Source organism: Oncorhynchus gorbuscha, unplaced genomic scaffold, assembly GCF_021184085.1.
Source record: "Oncorhynchus gorbuscha isolate QuinsamMale2020 ecotype Even-year unplaced genomic scaffold, OgorEven_v1.0 Un_scaffold_550, whole genome shotgun sequence".
Classification (NCBI taxonomy): Eukaryota; Metazoa; Chordata; class Actinopteri; order Salmoniformes; family Salmonidae; genus Oncorhynchus; species Oncorhynchus gorbuscha.
Genome location: NW_025745378.1, coordinates 379,223 through 403,265, shown reverse-complemented (window position 1 = coordinate 403,265; position 24,043 = coordinate 379,223). Strand labels below are relative to the sequence as shown.

General features: G+C 45.6%; 1 protein-coding gene across 2 annotated transcripts in view; it reads left to right on the top strand.

Annotated features, from left to right (window-relative positions):
* LOC124018582 (histone-arginine methyltransferase CARM1-like) overlaps positions 1 to 16,091 on the top strand; it is a 54,821-nt gene extending 38,730 nt beyond the window's left edge. Inside the window, exons 13-16 of one of the 2 annotated variants that reach the window (XM_046333917.1) lie at positions 10,210 to 10,307; positions 13,520 to 13,603; positions 14,132 to 14,200; positions 14,432 to 16,091. In XM_046333917.1, the coding sequence (XP_046189873.1) occupies positions 10,210 to 10,307; positions 13,520 to 13,603; positions 14,132 to 14,200; positions 14,432 to 14,571 (391 nt within the window). In that variant the 3' untranslated portion in view covers positions 14,572 to 16,091. The remainder of the gene's footprint in view (positions 1 to 10,209; positions 10,308 to 13,519; positions 13,604 to 14,131; positions 14,201 to 14,431) is intronic. The other variant, XM_046333918.1, reaches the window with a different exon arrangement.
* The last annotated feature ends 7,952 nt before the right edge of the window (positions 16,092 to 24,043 follow it).

Below are 24,043 nucleotides of genomic sequence, written 5' to 3'. Positions count from 1 at the left end.
AACAACACTACACTATCTCTCTCTCTCTCTCTCTCTCTCCAAGTCAACAACACTATACTCTCTCTCTCTCTCTCTCTCTCTCTCTCTCTCTCCAAGTCAACAACACTATTCTCTCTCTCTCTCTCTCTCTCAAGTCAACAACACTATACTCTCTCTCTCTCTCTCTCTCCAAGTCAACAACACTATACTCTCTCTCTCTCTCTCTCTCAAGTCAACAACACTATTCTCTCTCTCTCTCTCTCCAAGTCAACAACACTATACTCTCTCTCTCTCTCTCCAAGTCAACAACACTATACTCTCTCTCTCTCTCTTCCAAGTCAACAACACTATACTCTCTCTCTCTCTCTCTCTCTCTCTCCAAGTCAACAACACTATCTCTCTCTCTCTCTCTCTCTCTCCAAGTCAACAACACTATACTCTCTCTCTCTCAAGTCAACAACACTATACTCTCTCTCTCTCTCTCCTCCAAGTCAACAACACTCTCTCTCTCTCTCTCTCTCTCTCTCCAAGTCAACAACACTATACTCAACAACACTATACTCTCTCTCTCTCTCTCTCCAAGTCAACAACACTATACTCTCTCTCTCTCTCTCTCTCAACAACACTCTCTCTCTCTCTCCAAGTCAACAACACTATACTCTCTCTCTCTCTCTCTCTCCAAGTCAACAACACTATACTCTCTCTCTCTCTCTCTCTCCAAGTCAACAACACTATACTCTCTCTCTCTCTCTCTCTCTCCAAGTCAACAACACTATACTCTCTCTCTCTCTCTCTCTCTCTCTCTCTCTCTCTCTCCAAGTCAACAACACTATACTCTCTCTCTCTCTCTCTCTCTCTCTCTCTCCAAGTCAACAACACTATACTCTCTCTCTCTCTCTCTCTCTCTCCAAGTCAACAACACTATACTCTCTCTCTCTCTCTCTCTCTCAAGTCAACAACACTATACTCTCTCTCTCTCTCTCTCTCTCAACAACACTATACTCTCTCTCTCTCTCTCTCTCCAAGTCAACAACACTATACTCTCTCTCTCTCTCTCTCTCCAAGTCAACAACACTATACTCTCTCTCTCTCTCTCTCTCCAAGTCAACAACACTATACTCTCTCTCTCTCTCTCTCTCCAAGTCAACAACACTATACTCTCTCTCTCTCTCTCTCCAAGTCAAGTCAACAACACTATACTCTCTCTCTCTCTCTCTCTCAAGTCAACAACACTATACTCTCTCTCTCTCTCTCTCTCCAAGTCAACAACACTATACTCTCTCTCTCTCTCTCTCCAAGTCAACAACACTATACTCTCTCTCTCAACAACACTCTCTCTCTCTCTCTCTCCAAGTCAACAACACTATACTCTCTCTCTCTCTCTCTCTCAAGTCAACAACACTATACTCTCTCTCTCTCTCAACAACACTCTCTCTCTCTCAAGTCAACAACACTATACTCTCTCTCTCTCTCTCTCTCAAGTCAACAACACTATACTCTCTCTCTCTCTCTCTCCAAGTCAACAACACTATACTCTCTCTCTCTCTCTCTCCAAGTCAACAACACTATACTCTCTCTCTCTCTCTCTCTCTCCAAGTCAACAACACTATACTCTCTCTCTCTCTCTCTCTCCAAGTCAACAACACTATACTCTCTCTCTCTCTCTCTCTCCAAGTCAACAACACTATACTCTCTCTCTCTCTCTCTCTCCAAGTCAACAACACTATACTCTCTCTCTCTCTCTCTCTCCAAGTCAACAACACTATACTCTCTCTCTCTCTCCAAGTCAACAACACTATTCTCTCTCTCTCTCTCCAAGTCAACAACACTATACTCTCTCTCTCTCTCTCTCTCTCTCTCCAAGTCAACAACACTATACTCTCTCTCTCTCTCTCTCTCTCTCAACAACACTATACTCTCTCTCTCAACAACTCCTCTCTCTCTCTCTCCAAGTCAACAACACTATACTCTCTCTCTCTCTCTCTCTCTCAAGTCAACAACACTATACTCTCTCTCTCTCTCTCTCTCTCTCTCCAAGTCAACAACACTATACTCTCTCTCTCTCTCTCTCTCAAGTCAACAACACTATACTCTCTCTCTCTCTCTCTCTCTCTCTCTCTCCAAGTCAACAACACTATACTCTCTCTCTCTCTCTCTCTCAAGTCAACAACACTATACTCTCTCTCTCTCTCTCTCAACACTCTCTCTCTCTCTCTCCAAGTCAACAACACTATACTCTCTCTCTCTCTCTCAACAACACTATTCTCTCTCTCTCTCTCCAAGTCAACAACACTATTCTCTCTCTCTCTCTCTCAAGTCAACAACACTATACTCTCTCTCTCTCTCTCAAGTCAACAACACTATACTCTCTCTCTCTCTCCAAGTCAACAACACTATACTCTCTCTCTCTCTCTCTCAAGTCAACAACACTATACTCTCTCTCTCTCTCTCTCTCTCCAAGTCAACAACACTATACTCTCTCTCTCTCTCTCTCTCCAAGTCAACAACACTATACTCTCTCTCTCTCTCTCAACAACACTATACTCTCTCTCTCTCTCTCCAAGTCAACAACACTATACTCTCTCTCTCTCTCTCTCAAGTCAACAACACTATACTCTCTCTCTCTCTCTCTCCAAGTCAACAACACTATACTCTCTCTCTCTCTCAAGTCAACAACACTATACTCTCTCTCTCTCTCTCTCTCAAGTCAACAACACTATACTCTCTCTCTCTCTCTCTCTCTCAAGTCAACAACACTATACTCTCTCTCTCTCTCTCTCTCCAAGTCAACAACACTATACTCTCTCTCTCTCTCTCTCTCCAAGTCAACAAGTCTCTCTCTCTCTCTCTCTCTCTCCAAGTCAACAACACTATACTCTCTCTCTCTCTCTCTCTCTCTCTCTCTCTCTCTCTCAACAACACTATACTCTCTCTCTCTCTCTCTCTCAACAACACTATACTCTCTCAAGTCAACAACACTATACTCTCTCTCTCTCTCTCTCCAAGTCAACAACACTATACTCTCTCTCTCTCTCTCTCCAAGTCAACAACACTATACTCTCTCTCTCTCTCTCTCTCCAAGTCAACAACACTATACTCTCTCTCTCTCTCTCCAAGTCAACAACACTATACTCTCTCTCTCTCTCTCCAAGTCAACAACACTATACTCTCTCTCTCTCTCTCTCTCCAAGTCAACAACACTATTCTCTCTCTCTATCTCTCTCTCTCTCTCTCTCAAGTCAACAACACTATACTATCTCTCTCTCTCTCAACAACACTCTCTCTCTCTCTCCAAGTCAACAACACTATACTCTCTCTCTCTCTCAAGTCAACAACACTATACTCTCTCTCTCTCTCTCTCTCCAAGTCAACAACACTATACTCTCTCTCTCTCTCTCTCCAAGTCAACAACACTATACTCTCTCTCTCTCTCTCTCTCTCAAGTCAACAACACTATACTCTCTCTCTCTCTCTCTCTCCAAGTCAACAACACTATACTCTCTCTCTCTCTCTCTCTCTCCAAGTCAACAACACTATACTCTCTCTCTCTCTCTCTCTCAAGTCAACAACACTATACTCTCTCTCTCTCTCTCTCCAAGTCAACAACTATACTCTCTCTCTCTCTCTCTCTCCAAGTCAACAACACTATACTCTCTCTCTCTCTCTCCAAGTCAACAACACTATACTCTCTCTCTCTCTCTCTCTCTCTCTCTCTCTCTCTCTCCAAGTCAACAACACTATACTCTCTCTCTCTCTCTCTCCAAGTCAACAACACTATACTCTCTCTCTCTCTCTCTCTCTCTCCAAGTCAACAACACTATACTCTCTCTCTCTCTCTCTCTCCAAGTCAACAACACTATACTCTCTCTCTCTCTCTCTCTCCAAGTCAACAACACTATACTCTCTCTCTCTCTCTCTCTCTCTATACTCTCTCAACAACACTATACTCTCTCTCTCTCTCTCTCCAAGTCAACAACACTATACTCTCTCTCTCTCTCTCTCTCCAAGTCAACAACACTATACTCTCTCTCTCTCTCTCTCTCCAAGTCAACAACACTATACTCTCTCTCTCTCTCTCTCTCCAAGTCAACAACACTATACTCTCTCTCTCTCTCTCTCTCCAAGTCAACAACACTATACTCTCTCTCTCTCTCTCTCTCTCCAAGTCAACAACACTATACTCTCTCTCTCTCTCTCTCTCCAAGTCAACAACACTATACTCTCTCTCTCTCTCTCTCTCTCAAGTCAACAACACTATACTCTCTCTCTCTCTCTCTCTCTCTCCAAGTCAACAACACTATACTCTCTCTCTCTCTCTCTCTCTCCAAGTCAACAACACTATACTCTCTCTCTCTCTCTCTCTCTCAAGTCAACAACACTATACTCTCTCTCTCTCTCTCTCAAGTCAACAACACTATACTCTCTCTCTCTCTCTCTCTCAAGTCAACAACACTATACTCTCTCTCTCTCTCTCTCTCTCCAAGTCAACAACACTATACTCTCTCTCTCTCTCTCTCTCCAAGTCAACAACACTATACTCTCTCTCTCTCTCTCTCTCCAAGTCAACAACACTATACTCTCTCTCTCTCTCTCTCTCCAAGTCAACAACACTATACTCTCTCTCTCTCTCTCTCTCCAAGTCAACAACACTATACTCTCTCTCTCTCTCTCTCTCCAAGTCAACAACACTATACTCTCTCTCTCTCTCTCTCTCCAAGTCAACAACACTATACTCTCTCTCTCTCTCTCAAGTCAACAACACTATACTCTCTCTCTCTCTCTCTCTCTCCTCCAAGTCAACAACACTATACTCTCTCTCTCTCTCTCTCTCTCAAGTCAACAACACTATACTCTCTCTCTCTCTCTCTCCAAGTCAACAACACTATACTCTCTCTCTCTCTCTCTCTCAAGTCAACAACACTATACTCTCTCTCTCTCTCTCTCTCCAAGTCAACAACACTATACTCTCTCTCTCTCTCTCTCTCCAAGTCAACAACACTATACTCTCTCTCTCTCTCTCTCTCTCCAAGTCAACAACACTATACTCTCTCTCTCTCTCTCTCTCTCTCCAAGTCAACAACACTATACTCTCTCTCTCTCTCTCTCTCAAGTCAACAACACTATACTCTCTCTCTCTCTCTCTCAAGTCAACAACACTATACTCTCTCTCTCTCTCCAAGTCAACAACACTATACTCTCTCTCTCTCTCTCTCTCTCCAAGTCAACAACACTATACTCTCTCTCTCTCTCTCTCTCCAAGTCAACAACACTATACTCTCTCTCTCTCTCTCCAAGTCAACAACACTATACTCTCTCTCTCTCTCTCTCTCTCCAAGTCAACAACACTATACTCTCTCTCTCTCTCTCTCAACAACACTCTCTCAAGTCAACAACACTATCTCTCTCTCTCCAAGTCAACAACACTATACTCTCTCTCTCTCTCTCTCCAAGTCAACAACACTATACTCTCTCTCTCTCTCTCTCTCTCTCTCCAAGTCAACAACACTATACTCTCTCTCTCTCTCTCTCCAAGTCAACAACACTATACTCTCTCTCTCTCTCTCTCTCAAGTCAACAACACTATACTCTCTCTCTCTCTCTCTCTCTCTCTCTCCAAGTCAACAACACTATACTCTCTCTCTCTCTCTCTCTCCAAGTCAACAACACTATACTCTCTCTCTCTCTCTCTCTCCAAGTCAACAACACTATACTCTCTCTCTCTCTCTCTCTCTCTCCAAGTCAACAACACTATACTCTCTCTCTCTCTCTCTCTCCAAGTCAACAACACTATACTCTCTCTCTCTCTCTCTCTCAAGTCAACAACACTATACTCTCTCTCTCTCTCTCTCCAAGTCTCCAAGTCAACAACACTATACTCTCTCTCTCTCTCTCTCTCTCCAAGTCAACAACACTATACTCTCTCTCTCCAAGTCAACAACACTATACTCTCTCTCTCTCTCTCCAAGTCAACAACACTATACTCTCTCTCTCTCTCTCTCAAGTCAACAACACTATACTCTCTCTCTCTCTCTCTCTCTCTCTCCAAGTCAACAACACTCTCTCTCTCTCTCTCTCTCTCAAGTCAACAACACTATACTCTCTCTCTCTCTCTCTCTCTCAAGTCAACAACACTATACTCTCTCTCTCTCTCTCTCTCTCTCAACAACACTCAACAACTCTATCTCTCTCTCTCTCTCTCTCCAAGTCAACAACACTATACTCTCTCTCTCTCTCTCCAAGTCAACAACACTATACTCTCTCTCTCTCCAAGTCAACAACACTATACTCTCTCTCTCTCTCTCTCAAGTCAACAACACTATACTCTCTCTCTCTCTCTCTCTCTCTCTCCAAGTCAACAACACTATACTCTCTCTCTCTCTCTCTCTCTCAACAACTCTCTCTCTCTCTCTCTCCAAGTCAACAACACTATACTCTCTCTCTCTCTCTCCAAGTCAACAACTCTCTCTCTCTCTCCAAGTCAACAACACTATTCTCTCTCTCTCTCTCTCCAAGTCAACAACACTATACTCTCTCTCTCTCTCCAAGTCAACAACACTCTCTCTCTCTCTCTCTCTCTCTCTCTCTCCAAGTCAACAACACTATTCTCTCTCTCTCTCTCTCCAAGTCAACAACACTATACTCTCTCTCTCTCTCTCCAAGTCAACAACACTATACTCTCTCTCTCTCTCTCAACAACACTATACAAGTCAACAACACTCTCTCTCTCTCTCTCAACAACTCTCTCTCTCTCTCTCTCTCTCTCTCTCTCCAAGTCAACAACACTATACTCTCTCTCTCTCTCTCAAGTCAACAACACTATACTCTCTCTCTCTCTCTCTCCAAGTCAACAACACTATACTCTCTCTCTCTCTCTCTCTCTCAAGTCAACAACACTATACTCTCTCTCTCTCTCTCTCCAAGTCAACAACACTAAGTACAACACTCTCTCTCTCTCTCAAGTCAACAACACTATACCCTCTCTCTCTCTCTCTCTCTCTCCAAGTCAACAACACTATACCCTCTCTCTCTCTCTCCAAGTCAACAACACTATACCCTCTCTCTCTCTCTCCAAGTCAACAACACTATACCCTCTCTCTCTCTCTCCAAGTCAACAACACTATACCCTCTCTCTCTCTCTCTCTCAAGTCAACAACACTATACCCTCTCTCTCTCTCTCCAAGTCAACAACACTATACTCCTCTCTCTCTCTCAAGTCAACAACACTATACTCTCTCTCTCTCTCAAGTCAACAACACTATACTCTCTCTCTCTCTCTCTCAAGTCAACAACACTATACTCTCTCTCTCTCTCTCTCTCCAAGTCAACAACTCTCTCTCTCTCTCTCTCTCTCTCTCAACAACACTCTCTCTCTCTCTCCAAGTCAACAACACTATACTCTCTCTCTCTCTCTCTCTCCAAGTCAACAACACTATACTCTCTCTCTCTCTCTCTCTCTCTCTCTCTCTCTCTCTCTCTCAACAACACTATACTCTCTCTCTCTCTCTCTCTCTCTCAAGTCAACAACACTATACTCTCTCTCTCTCTCCAAGTCAACAACACTATCTCTCTCTCTCTCTCTCTCCTCAACTCTCTCAAGTCAACAACACTATTCTCTCTCTCTCTCTCTCTCTCTCCAACAACAACACTATCTCTCTCTCTCTCTCTCTCCAAGTCAACAACACTATACTCTCTCTCTCTCTCTCTCCAAGTCAACAACACTATACTCTCTCTCTCTCTCTCTCTCAAGTCAACAACACTCTACTCTCTCTCTCTCTCTCCAAGTCAACAACACTATACTCTCTCTCTCTCTCTCAAGTCAACAACACTATACTCTCTCTCTCTCTCCAAGTCAACAACACTATACTCTCTCTCTCTCTCTCTCTCTCTCCAAGTCAACAACACTATACTCTCTCTCTCTCTCTCAAGTCAACAACACTATACTCTCTCTCTCTCTCTCTCCAAGTCAACAACACTATACTCTCTCTCTCTCTCTCTCCAAGTCAACAACACTATACTCTCTCTCTCTCCAAGTCAACAACACTCTCCAAGTCAACAACACTATACTCTCTCTCTCTCTCTCTCTCTCAAGTCAACAACACTATACTCTCTCTCTCTCTCTCTCTCTCAAGTCAACAACACTATACTCTCTCTCTCTCTCTCTCTCTCAACAACACTCTCTCTCTCTCTCTCTCTCTCCAAGTCAACAACACTATCTCTCTCTCTCTCTCTCTCTCCCAAGTCAACAACACTATACTCTCTCTCTCTCTCTCTCTCTCCAAGTCAACAACACTATACTCTCTCTCTCTCTCTCTCTCCAAGTCAAGTCAACAACTATACTCTCTCTCTCTCTCTCTCTCTCTCTCTCTCTCCAAGTCAACAACACTATACTCTCTCTCTCTCTCTCTCTCTCAAGTCAACAACACTATACTCTCTCTCTCTCTCTCCAAGTCAACAACACTATACTCTCTCTCTCTCTCTCCAAGTCAACAACACTATACTCTCTCTCTCTCTCTCTCTCCAAGTCAACAACACTATACTCTCTCTCTCTCTCTCTCTCCAAGTCAACAACACTATACTCTCTCTCTCTCTCTCTCCAAGTCAACAACACTATACTCTCTCTCTCTCTCTCTCTCCAAGTCAACAACACTATACTCTCTCTCTCTCTCTCTCTCTCTCCAAGTCAACAACACTATACTCTCTCTCTCTCTCTCTCTCTCTCTCTCTCTCCAAGTCAACAACTCTCTCTCTCTCTCTCTCTCAAGTCAACAACACTATCAACAACTCTCTCTCTCTCTCTCTCTCCAAGTCAACAACACTATTCTCTCTCTCTCTCTCTCTCAAGTCAACAACACTATACTCTCTCTCTCTCTCTCAAGTCAACAACACTATACTCTCTCTCTCTCTCTCTCCAAGTCAACAACACTATACTCTCTCTCTCTCTCTCTCAAGTCAACAACACTATACTCTCTCTCTCTCTCTCCAAGTCAACAACACTATACTCTCTCTCTCTCTCTCTCTCTCCAAGTCAACAACACTATACTCTCTCTCTCTCTCTCTCTCAAGTCAACAACACTATACTCTCTCTCTCTCTCTCTCTCTCTCTCCAAGTCAACAACACTATACTCTCTCTCTCTCTCTCTCTCTCTCAAGTCAACAACACTATACTCTCTCTCTCTCTCTCTCTCTCTCCAAGTCAACAACACTATCTCTCCAAGTCAACAACTATCTCTCTCTCTCTCTCTCTCTCTCTCTCTCTCTCTCTCTCCCAAGTCAACAACACTATACTCTCTCTCTCTCTCTCTCAACTCTATCTCTCTCTCTCTCTCAAGTCAACAACACTATTCTCTCAACAACACTATTCTCTCTCTCTCTCTCTCTCCAAGTCAACAACACTATACTCTCTCTCTCTCTCTCTCCAAGTCAACAACACTATTCTCTCTCTCTCTCTCTCTCCAAGTCAACAACACTATACTCTCTCTCTCTCTCTCTCTCTCAAGTCAACAACACTATACTCTCTCTCTCTCTCTCTCCAAGTCAACAACACTATACTCTCTCTCTCTCTCTCTCCAAGTCAACAACACTATACTCTCTCTCTCTCTCTCTCTCTCCAAGTCAAAAACACTATACCTCTCTCTCTCTCTCTCTCTCTCTCTCTCTCTCTCTCTCTCTCTCTCTCCAAGTCAACAACACTATACTCTCTCTCTCTCCAAGTCAACAACACTATACCCTCTCTCTCTCCAAGTCAACAACACTATACCCTCTCTCTCTCCAAGTCAACAACACTATACCCTCTCTCTCTCTCTCTCTCTCCAAGTCAACAACACTATACTCTCTCTCTGTCTCTGTCTCTCTGTCTCTGTCTCTCTCTCTGTCTCTCTCTGTCTCTCTCTCTCTCTCTCTCTCTCTCTCTCTCTGTCTCTGTCTCTCTCTGTCTCTCTCTCTCTCTCTCTCTGTCTCTCTCTGTCTGTCATTTCTTCAGGTCAGCACAGCATAGACATTCTACCATTTCCTTGTTTTCTCTTTCACAATTCTGCTTCCTCCCTCTCTCTCCTTCCTTCTCTTTCACTTTCTATCCCTTCTGTTGTTCCTAAAGCTGTTATTTATCTGCTATCTATCCTCTTTATCTTGGTCTAAAACCTCTTTCCCTGCTAGACACGTTAAAGTCCTCTGTATATGACCTACTGTCTTTGAGCTTGCCTCCCTCTGATTGGTTGATTGTGTGTTCCGCAGGTACACAGGCAGCACGTCAGCCCCGCCCCCAGGCTCTCACTACTCCTCCCCCTCAGAGAACATGTGGAGCAATGGAGGAGTCTACAACATGAACCAGGGTACACACACACACACAGCATTAATCAGGTACTACACACATATAGATCTATACACACACAGACACATATAGATCTATACACACACACAGACACGTATAGATCTATACACACACAGACACGTATAGATCTATACACACACAGACACGTATAGATCTATACACACACAGACACATATAGATCTATACACACACAGACACATATAGATCTATACACACAGACACATATAGATCTATACACACACAGACACATATAGATCTATACACACAGACACATATAGATCTATACACACACAGACACATATAGATCTATACACACACAGACACATATAGATCTATACACACACAGACACATATAGATCTATACACACAGACACATATAGATCTATACACACACAGACGCATATAGATCTATACACACAGACACATATAGATCTATACACACACACAGACACATATAGATCTATACACACACAGACACATATAGATCTATACACACAGACACATATAGATCTATACACACACAGACGCATATAGATCTATACACACACAGACACATATAGATCTATACACACAGACACATATAGATCTATACACACAGACACATATAGATCTATACACACACAGACACATATAGATCTATACACACACAGACGCATATAGATCTATACACACACAGACACATATAGATCTATACACACACAGACACATATAGATCTATACACACACAGACGCATATAGATCTACACACACAGACACATATAGATCTATACACACACAGACACATATAGATCTATACACACACAGACACATATAGATCTATACACACACAGACGCATATAGATCTACACACACAGACACATATAGATCTATACACACACAGACACATATAGATCTATACACACACAGACACATATAGATCTATACACACACAGACGCATATAGATCTACACACACAGACACATATAGATCTATACACACACAGACACATATAGATCTATACACACACAGACACATATAGATCTATACACACAGACACATATAGATCTATACACACACAGACACATATAGATCTATACACACACAGACACATATAGATCTATACACACAGACACATATAGATCTATACACACACAGACACATATAGATCTATACACACACAGACACATATAGATCTATACACACACAGACACATATAGATCTATACACACAGACACATATAGATCTACACACACACAGACACATATAGATCTATACACACACAGACACATATAGATCTATACACACACAGACACATATAGATCTATACACACACAGACACATATAGATCTATACACACACAGACACATATAGATCTATACACACACACAGACACATATAGATCTATACACACAGACACATATAGATCTACACACACAGACACATATAGATCTATACACACACAGACACATATAGATCTATACACACAGACACATATAGATCTATACACACAGACACATATAGATCTATACACACAGACACATATAGATCTACACACACAGACACATATAGATCTATACACACAGACACATATAGATCTACACACACAGACACATATAGATCTATACACACACAGACACATATAGATCTATACACACAGACACATATAGATCTATACACACAGACACATATAGATCTATACACACACAGACACATATAGATCTACACACACAGACACATATAGATCTATACACACAGACACATATAGATCTACACACACAGACACATATAGATCTATACACACACAGACACATATAGATCTATACACACAGACACATATAGATCTATACACACACACAGACACATATAGATCTATACACACAGACACATATAGATCTATACACACAGACACATATAGATCTATACACACAGACACATATAGATCTATACACACAGACACATATAGATCTACACACACAGACACATATAGATCTATACACACACAGACACATATAGATCTATACACACACAGACACATATAGATCTATACACACAGACACATATAGATCTATACACACAGACACATATAGATCTATACACACACAGACACATATAGATCTATACACACACAGACACATATAGATCTATACACACAGACACATATAGATCTATACACACACAGACACATATAGATCTATACACACACAGACACATATAGATCTACACACACAGACACATATAGATCTATACACACAGACACATATAGATCTATACACACACAGACACATATAGATCTATACACACACAGACACATATAGATCTATACACACACAGACACATATAGATCTATACACACAGACACATATAGATCTATACACACACAGACACATATAGATCTATACACACAGACACATATAGATCTATACACACACAGACACATATAGATCTATACACACACAGACACATATAGATCTATACACACAGACACATATAGATCTACACACACACAGACACATATAGATCTATACACACACAGACACATATAGATCTATACACACACAGACACGTATAGATCTATACACACAGACACATATAGATCTATACACACAGACACATATAGATCTATACACACACAGACACATATAGATCTATACACACAGACACATATAGATCTATACACACAGACACATATAGATCTATACACACAGACACATATAGATCTATACACACAGACACATATAGATCTATACACACAGACACATATAGATCTATACACACACAGACACATATAGATCTATACACACACAGACACATATAGATCTATACACACACAGACACATATAGATCTATACACACACAGACACATATAGATCTATACACACACAGACACATATAGATCTATACACACACAGACACATATAGATCTATACACACAGACACATATAGATCTACACACACAGACACATATAGATCTATACACACACAGACACATATAGATCTATACACACAGACACATATAGATCTATACACACAGACACATATAGATCTACACACACAGACACATATAGATCTATACACACACAGACACATATAGATCTATACACACAGACACATATAGATCTATATACACACAGACACATATAGATCTATACACACAGACACATATAGATCTACACACACAGACAGGTGAATACAGAAGTGCCATTCCTGTTGCTAATGCGTCTCTCTGTCTATCAGGAGGGATGCCGGCCGTGTATGACCTCAGTACGGTCATCGGTGGCGGCGGCTCCACCGTGTCTCACAACAATCTCATCCCTCTTGGTACGCTGTGTGTGTGTGACTGACCAATCCCTACCCTCCTTTCTGCTCTGTATAGCCCTCAAATTCAAATCTGAATCTCCTAAGCCAGTTTCACTGCTTTTTACAAATGAATCCCTTCTAATCAGGGACTGATTTCCACCTGGGAGACCAGGTGGGTGTAATGAATAATCAGGTAGAAAACCAGTAGTCTAGCCGTATTCCAATGTAACACTGGAACCTCTGCTGTATCGGGTTACAACATACTGGAAATGTTCCCCAAGTTTTCCAGAAATTCCAGTTAGAATATTCCTGGAAGTCCGTTATTCGTCCTACCAGGATTTGTGGAAAGGTTGTGAAAGTTACTGGGATGTTGAAACCCTGACTGTGTGTAATGTCTCTATATGTTGGACTCCAGCTGTATCTGGAACTGACCTTTTGTATACTAGTTTTGCTGTGTTTTCTTGTTCCAAATAAAATGTGCCAATTTGTAAATTATCTCCTCTCTGTGTGTGTGTGTGCGCGCGCTTGCACGTGTGTGTGTGTGGGCAGTGAACACAGGGGTAGTGAACCATACATCTTCTAGAGTTGGGTCTATCATGAGTACAGGCGTGGGCCAGGGTGAGTGAGTGTGTCACCATGGTTACAGAGCTACAGCTGTTTACTGTTGCTAATGTTGTAGTCTTGTCCACAGTTCAGTTAGTGGTCTGACATTTAGTTGTTTTAATGTTTGATTTATTTTAGATATAAAGTGCTTCCTAGTCCAGCACTAGGTTTTATCTGGGTCTGGGAAACTGCCCCGAGCTGCTCTTTGAAGACCGCAATTCACTTCCTGTTTTCTCTCTTCCTCAGGAGTGACAACTGGACAATCGGGGCCCGGCAACAGTCCTCAATACCCAATCAACAACAGCCAGTTTACCATGGGCGGTCCTTCCATCTCCATGTCGTCTCCCATGGCGATGCCTAGCAACACTATGCACTACGGGAGCTAAGACCTACCAACCGTCCGTAGCTCCCCCACCCCCCTCTTCTCTCCCTTCCCCCTCTTCTCTCCCTCCTCCCTCCCTCCCACCCCACCTCCTGGAAGGAAACCAAACTGGACTGATAATATGGACGTGCCTCTCCTCCCTTCACCCCTCCGTTCTCTGGTTCCTGATGTCTCCGGCCCAGTCCAGAAACAACTACACACTGAAAGGGTTGGATAGGTTTAGGGCTGTCAAATGTCCAGGTTCTCCATTCTGGTTGCAGGATTTCTGATGTCCTACTTGTTCTGTCTGGATTGCAACCGTTGATGGTTTAAGTCATGTTGCCTCAACACATCCCCATGATCTCAACACGTCCCCATGATCTCACCACGTCCCCATGATCTCACCACGTCCCCATGACCTCAACACGTCCCCATGACCTCAACACGTCCCCATGATCTCAACACGTCCCCATGATCTCAACACGTCCCCATGATCTCAACACGTCCCCATGATCTCAACACGTCCCCATGATCTCACCACGTCCCCATGATCTCACCACGTCCCCATGATCTCACCACGTCCCCATGATCTCACCACGTCCCCATGATCTCACCACGTCCCCATGATCTCACCACGTCCCCATGATCTCACCACGTCCCCATGACCTCACCACGTCCCCATGACCTCACCACGTCCCCATGACCTCACCACGTCCCCATGACCTCAACACGTCCCCATGATCTCACCACGTCCCCATGATCTCACCACGTCCCCATGATCTCAACACGTCCCCATGATCTCACCACGTCCCCATGATCTCAACACGTCCCCATGATCTCACCACGTCCCCATGATCTCACCACGTCCCCATGATCTCACCACGTCCCCATGATCTCACCACGTCCCCATGACCTCACCACGTCCCCATGACCTCAACACGTCCCCATGACCTCAACACGTCCCCATGACCTCAACACGTCCCCATGACCTCAACACGTCCCCATGACCTCACCACGTCCCCATGACCTCACCACGTCCCCATGACCTCACCACGTCCCCATGACCTCACCACGTCCCCATGACCTCACCACGTCCCCATGACCTCACCACGTCCCCATGACCTCACCACGTCCCCATGACCTCACCACGTCCCCATGACCTCACCACGTCCCCATGACCTCACCACGTCCCCCATGGTCTCACCACGTCCCCATGGTCTCACCACGTCCCCATGGTCTCACCACGTCCCCATGGTCTCACCACGTCCCCATGGTCTCACCACGTCCCCATGGTCTCACCACGTCCCCATGATCTCAACACGCCCCCATGGTCTCACCACATTCTGAGGCAGAGTGAAAGGTGTGTGCTTGTAACCATTCTGTTTTATGTATTCACAACCCACATAGAAACATTTAGAAGGATCTTATGTACTTACTGTGGCTATGGGGGTTTGGAAACGTACACACACAGTTGTATTATACACACACACACACACACACACACACACACACACACACACACACACACACACACACACACACACACACACACACACACACAGTTGTATTATACACACACACACACACACACACACACACACACAGTTGTATTATACACACACACACACACAGTTGTATTATACACACACACACACACACACAGTTGTATTATACACACACACACACACACACACACACACACACACACACACAGTTGTATTATACATACACACACACACACACACACAGTTGTATTATACACACACACACACACACACAGTTGTATTATACACACACACACACACACACAGTTGTATTATACACACACACACACACACACAGTTGTATTATACACACACACACACACACACACAGTTGTATTATACACACACACACACACACACACAGTTGTATTATACACACACACACACACACACACAGTTGTATTATACACACACACACACACACACAGTTGTATTATACACACACACACACACACACACAGTTGTATTATACACACACACACACACACACAGTTATACACACACACACAGTTGTATTATACATACACACACACACACACAGTTGTATTATACATACACACACACACACACAGTTGTATTATACACACAGAGCCTCCTGCAGGACAGAAAGGACTTTGAGCTTCTGTGAAGTTTTATCAGTCACTCCCATCTTCCCCAGCCCGTCGCTTGTGACCCAACGTCCCGATCAATAAATTCCTGAATCCTAACCTTTCACCCAAGGTTACCTTATTCAACCAACCAATCAAAGCAAACAGTCTGAGTGTCTGACCAAACCCGGCAGCTGCGAGGGAGAGAGGGTGATCCAGGTTTTAGCCAATCGGGACAGGAGATTGTCTCTGTAGGGCGGGGTTTGTAGCCGCTGTAGACTAGCCAGTGGTTCTGTAGGGTGGGGTCTGTAGACCAGCCAGTGGTTCTGTAGGGTGGGGTCTGTAGACTAGCCAGGGGTTCTGTAGGGTGGGGTCTGTAGACCAGCCAGGGGTTCTGTTCTGTAGACTAGCCAGTGGTTCTGTAGGGTGGGGTCTGTAGACTAGCCAGTGGTTCTGTAGGGTGGGGTCTGTAGACTAGCCAGTGGTTCTGTAGGGTGGGGTCTGTAGACCAGCCAGGGGTTCTGTTCTGTAGGGTGGGGTCTGTAGACCAGCCAGGGGTTCTGTAGGGTGGGGTCTGTAGACCAGCCAGGGGTTCTGTTCTGTAGGGTGGGGTCTATAGACCAGCCAGGGGTTCTGTAGGGTGGGGTCTGTAGACCAGCCAGGGGTTCTGTAGGGTGGAGTCTGTAGACCAGCCAGGGGTTCTGTAGGGTGGGGTCTGTAGACTAGCAAGGGGTTCTGTTCTGTAGACTAGCCAGGGGTTCTGTAGGGTGGGGTCTGTAGACTAGCCAGTGGTTCTGTAGGGTGGGGTCTGTAGACCAGCCAGGGGTTCTGTAGGGTGGGGTCAGTAGACTAGCCAGTGGTTCTGTAGGGTGGGGTCTGTAGACCAGCCAGGGGTTCTGTTCTGTAGGGTGGGGTCTGTAGACCAGCCAGGGGTTCTGTAGGGTGGGGTCTGTAGACTAGCCAGTGGTTCTGTAGGGTGGGGTCTGTAGACTAGCTAGGGGTTCTGTAGGGTGGGGTCTGTAGACTAGCTAGGGGTTCTGTAGGGTGGGGTCTGTAGACTAGCCAGGGGTTCTGTAGGGTGGGGTCTGTAGACCAGCCAGGGGTTCTGTAGGGTGGGGTCTGTAGACCAGCCAGGGGTTCTGTAGGGTGGGGTCTGTAGACCAGCCAGGGGTTCTGTAGGGTGGGGTCTGTAGACCAGCCAGGGGTTCTGTAGACTAGCCAGGGGTTCTGTTCTGTAGACCAGCCAGGGGTTCTGTAGGGTGGGGTATGTAGACCAGCCAGTGGTTCTGTAGGGTGGGGTCTGTAGACCAGCCAGGGGTTCTGTAGACTAGCCAGGGGTTCTGTTCTGTAGACCAGCCAGGGGTTCTGTAGGGTGGGGTATGTAGACCAGCCAGTGGTTCTGTAGGGTGGGGTCTGTAGACCAGCCAGGGGTTCTGTAGGGTGGGGTCTGTAGACCAGCCAGGGGTTCTGTAGGGTGGGGTCTGTAGACCAGCCAGGGGTTCTGTAGGGTGGGGTCTGTAGACTAGCCAGTGGTTCTGTAGGGTGGGGTCTGTAGACTAGCCAGGGGAGTCCTGGCACCTTACTGAATATGGCCCCTGTTGTTTAGGGTGCAATGTGTTCGCTGTTTAACAAGTGTTTATCGGGAACTGTGAGAGACGTCATGCAGCCTCCTAGGAAATCCCAACTGGCTCCGTATTCCCCGGTGGACTCCTTTGATTAAGGTCCCTTTGGGGCTCTGGTCTACAGTTGTATGCTATATAGAGCGTCGTTTGGGACACTGACAGTCTCCTTGCAGACACATCATGTAGAGTGTCGGTCCCATGTTTCATCAGCTGAAATAAAAAGATCCCAGCCATTTTCCATACGCACAAACATTATTTCAAATTTTGTGCACAAATTTGTTTACATCCCTGTTAGTGAGCATTTCTCATTTTCTAATCTACCTGACAGTTAAGGAATATCGAGAAGCTGATTAAACAGCATGATTGTTACACAGGTGCACCTTGTGCTGGGGACAATTTAAAAGGCCGCTCAAAAATATGCTGTTTTTTTTCACACAACACAATGCCACAGATGTCTCAAGTTGAGGGAGCGTGCAATTGACATGCTGACTGCAGGAATGTCCACCAAAGCTGTTGCCAGAGAATGTCATGTTAATTTCTCTACCGTAATCCACATCCAACATCATTTTATAGAATTTGGCAGTACGTCCAACCAGCCTCACTACCACAGACCAGTGTAACCACACCAGCCCAGGACCTCCACATCTGGCTTCACTACCACAGACCAGTGTAACCACACCAGCCCAGGACCTCCAACCTGCCTCACTACCACAGACCAGTGTAACCACACCAGCCCAGGACCTCCAACCTGCCTCACTACCACAGACCAGTGTAACCACACCAGCCCAGGACCTCCAACCTGCCTCACTACCACAGACCAGTGTAACCACACCAGCCCAGGACCTCCAACCTGCCTCACTACCACAGACCAGTGTAACCACACCAGCCCAGGACCTCCAACCTGCCTCACTACCACAGACCAGTGTAACCACACCAGCCCAGGACCTCCAACCTGCCTCACTACCACAGACCAGTGTAACCACACCAGCCCAGGTCCTCCACATCTGGCTTCACTACCACAGACCAGTGTAACCACACCAGCCCAGGACCTCCACATCTGGCTTCTTCACCTGTGGGATCGTCTGCGGGGGAGGGGTGGTGCTGAGGTGTATTTCTGTTTGTAATAAAGCCATTTTGTGGGGCGAAACTCATTCTGATTTGCTTGGCCTGGCTCCCAAGTGTGGGCCTATACCTCCCCCATTGCCTAGTCATGTGAAATCCATAGATTAGGGCCTAATTAATTAATTTCAATTGACTGATTTCCTTCTAACTGTAACTCAGGAAAATCTTTGAAATTGTGTCATGTTGTGTATATATGATTGCATTCCAACCTGAAGATCAGGATTGGTTGATTGATTGAGGTGGATGTAGTAACGAGCTGGAGGAGAAGTGTGACACTAATCAGGTCCCAGAGGACTGCAGATACCCGTCCCTGAGATAAAGACTCTTACATCTTCTGTTAGGGAGATACCCATCCCTGAGATAAATACTCAGTCCCCGTACATCTTCTGTTAGGGAGATACCCATCCCTGAGATAAAGACTCTTACATCTTCTGTTAGGGAGTTACCCATCCCTGAGAAAAAGACTCTTACATCTTCTGTTAGGGAGTTACCCATCCCTGAGAAAAAGACTCTTACATCTTCTGTTAGGGAGTTACCCATCCCTGAGAAAAAGACTCTTCTGTTAGCCCATCCCTGAGAAAAAGACTCAGCCCCCTACATCTTCTGTTAGGGAGTTACCCATCCCTGAGATAAAGACATCATCTTCTGTTTGGTCAAACGGTCTAAAATGTTAATGGTTTTGTTTTCATCTCTTTGTTTTCTTCCATTTCCCCATAAATAAAACGTTCAAACAGAAATGCCCTCCAAAGAGGCAAATTAAACATTCCTGGAGAACAAGTCAGCTTTCTAATTTATATATATTGTATGGATTCTTCCTAATATACAGTTGTGTGCATTCTCAGATTTCTAATGTATGTGGACTGTCTCATGGTAATATTAAGTATTTAATGAGCCCCATCCATTTTATAGGGAGAAGGTGATCCTTTACTGTAGAACCCTCAGACTCCACTCTGAACCTGGAAGTCAGTTCCACTGCATTCTTTCTGTTGTTCCCCTCTAATCAGGGACTGAGTTAGCCCTGGGACACCATGTGGGTGGTTCCCCTCTGATCAGGGACTGAGTTAGCCCTGGGACACCATGTGGGTGGTTCCCCTCTAATCAGGGACTGAGTTAGCCCTGGGACACCATGTGGGTGGTTCCCCTCTAATCAGGGACTGAGTTAGCCCTGGGACACCATGTGGGTGGTTCCCCTCTAATCAGGGACTGAGTTAGCCCTGGGACACCATGTGGGTGGTTCCCCTCTAATCAGGGACTGAGTTAGCCCTGGGACACCATGTGGGTGGTTCCCCTCTAATCAGGGACTGAGTTAGCCCTGGGACACCATGTGGGTGGTTCCCCTCTAATCAGGGACTGAGTTAGACCTGGGACACCATGTGGGTGGTTCCCCTCTGATCAGGGACTGAGTTAGCCCTGGGACACCATGTGTGTGGTTCCCCTCTAATCAGGGACTGAGTTAGCCCTGGGACACCATGTGGGTGGTTCCCCTCTAATCAGGGACTGAGTTAGCCCTGGGACACCATGTGGGTGGTTCCCCTCTGATCGGGGACTGAGTTAGCCCTGGGACACCATGTGGGTGGTTCCCCTCTAATCGGGGACTGAGTTAGCCCTGGGACACCATGTGGGTGGTTCCCCTCTAATCAGGGACTGAGTTAGCCCTGGGACACCATGTGGGTGGTTCCCCTCTAATCGGGGACTGAGTTAGCCCTGGGACACCATGTGGATGGTTCCCCTCTGATCAGGGACTGAGTTAGACCTGGGACACCATGTGGGTGGTTCCCCTCTGATCAGGAACTGAGTTAGACCTGGGACACCATGTGGGTGGTTCCCCTCTAATCAGGGACTGAGTTAGCCCTGGGACACCATGTGGGTGGTTCCCCTCTAATCAGGGACTGAGTTAGCCCTGGGACACCATGTGGGTGGTTCCCCTCTAATCAGGGACTGAGTTAGCCCTGGGACACCATGTGGGTGGTTCCCCTCTAATCAGGGACTCTGGGAATCAGGGACTGAGTTAGACCTGGGACACCATGTGGGTGGTTCCCCTCTGATCAGGGACTGAGTTAGACCTGGGACACCATGTGGGTGGTTCCCCCTGGGACACCATGTGGGTGGTTCCCCTCTAATCAGGGACTGAGTTAGCCCTGGGACACCATGTGGGTGGTTCCCCTCTGATCAGGGACTGAGTTAGCCCTGGGACACCATGTGGGTGGTTCCCCTCTAATCAGGGACTGAGTTAGACCTGGGACACCATGTGGGTGGTTCCCCTCTAATCAGGGACTGAGTTAGCCCTGGGACACCATGTGGGTGGTTCCCCTCTAATCAGGGACTGAGTTAGCCCTGGGACACCATGTGGGTGGTTCCCCTCTAATCAGGGACTGGGTTAGACCTGGGACACCATGTGGGTGGTTCCCCTCTAATCAGGGACTGAGTTAGCCCTGGGACACCATGTGGGTGGTTCCCCTCTAATCAGGGACTGAGTTAGACCTGGGACACCATGTGGGTGGTTCCCCTCTAATCAGGGACTGAGTTAGCCCTGGGACACCATGTGGGTGGTTCCCCTTAATCAGGGACTGAGTTAGCCCTGGGACACCATGTGGGTGGTTCCCCTCTAATCAGGGACTGGGTTAGACCTGGGACACCATGTGGGTGGTTCCCCTCTAATCAGGGACTGAGTTAGCCCTGGGACACCATGTGGGTGGTTCCCCTCTAATCAGGGACTGAGTTAGACCTGGGATACCATGTGGGTGGTTCCCCTCTAATCAGGGACTGAGTTAGCCCTGGGACACCATGTGGGTGGTTCCCCTTTAATCAGGGACTGAGTTAGCCCTGGGACACCATGTGGGTGGTTCCCCTCTGATCAGGGACTGAGTTAGCCCTGGGACACCATGTGGGCACAATTCATTATTATGTAGAACAGAAAACCAGCAGGCTCCTCGTAGGGTCAGAGTTGAATACGTCTGCCCTAGAATATAAATCAGGGTGCCGAACTCAATTCCTGGAGGGCCGAGTGTCTGCTGCTTTTCACTCTTGCCTTGTACTTTACTGCTCTCCAGGATTAGAGTTTTTGACATCCTTGATATAGATAATCAACATTTACATTACACACTATTATAGGCCTACGTCTTTTTATTCCAAGCCATTTTAAATGGATTGTCAGAAATCAAAATGGCTTCCATTTCTCCAATCCTTTTACACATATAGGTCGTGTTCCCCTGCTCAGATGTTGCATGCATCAACCAATGGTTGCGGGCTATGTCATCGACTGTGCTCGGGTACCAGATTGCTATAATGTGGTTAGCTGATACACATTGTATTCTGTAGTGTTAAGAATTCCCTTCAGTTCAACTAAAGGGCATAGCTCAAACCATGAAAAACAGCCCCAGACCATTATTCCTCCACCAAACTTTACAGTTGTCACTGCATTCAGGCAGGTAGCGTTCTCCTGGCATCCGGCAAACCCAGGTTTGACCTGAGAGAGTCCATTGGCGGAGAGCTTTACACCACTCCAGCCGACGCTTGGCATTGTGTACTCGGCTACACCTCTCCAGCCGACGCTTGGCATTGTGTACTCGGCTACACCTCTCCAGCCGACGCTTGGCATTGTGTACTCGGCCATTGGAACTCATGAAGCTCCCGACGAACAGTTATTGTGCTGAACAGTTATTGTGCTGCCGATGCTTCCAGGGACAGTTATTGTGCTGCCGATGTTTCCAGGGACAGTTATTGTGCTGCCGATGTTTCCAGGGACAGTTATTGTGCTGCCGATGCTTCCAGGGACAGTTATTGTGCTGCCCAGATGCTTCCAGGGACAGTTATTGGGACAGTTATAGTGCTGACCGATGCTTCCAGGGACAGTTATTGTGCAGTTATTGTGCTGACGATGCTTCCAGGGACAGTTATAGTGCTGACGATGCTTCCAGGGACCGTTATTGTGCTGATGATGCTTCCAGGGACAGTTATTGTGCTGACGATGCTTCCAGGGACAGCTTGGAACTCGTTAGTGTTGCAGCCGAGGACAGACAATTTTCACTTCAACACTCAGGGGTCTCGTTCTGTGAGCTTGTGTGGCCTACCACTTAGTGGCTGAGTCGTTGTTGCTCCTAGACGTTTCCACTTCACAATAACAGCACATGCAGCTCTAGCAGAGCAGAAATTTGATGAACTGACTTGTTGGAAAAGAGGCATCCTGTGTGGAAAGTCACTGGGCTCTTCGGTAAGGCCATTCTACTGCCAATGTTTCCTATGGAGATTGCATGGCTGTGTGTTCAATTGTATACACCTGTCAGCAACCGGTGTGGCTGAAATAGCCAAATCCAATAATTTGGGTGTCCACATACTTTTGTATAGCGTACGTAAAATACCTATCCATGCATGGTAAGATCTGTTATGCGTCAGCAACGTCTGAGCCGAGGAACGCGACCAAACAGTATGAAAAAAGAGTGGCGTGAGCATGTCAATCAATGAGGTTATTGATTAGCTGAAATGCTAGCACCTGGTTGCACTTGCCAGCTGGTAATTAAAGATGGCTGCCAAGTGAAGTAGCAAACTTCTCTGCTCAGGGAGATCGGCCAACACAACACACACACACCTGAATACCTGTTAAGCTCGTTACCGTTAACACAGAT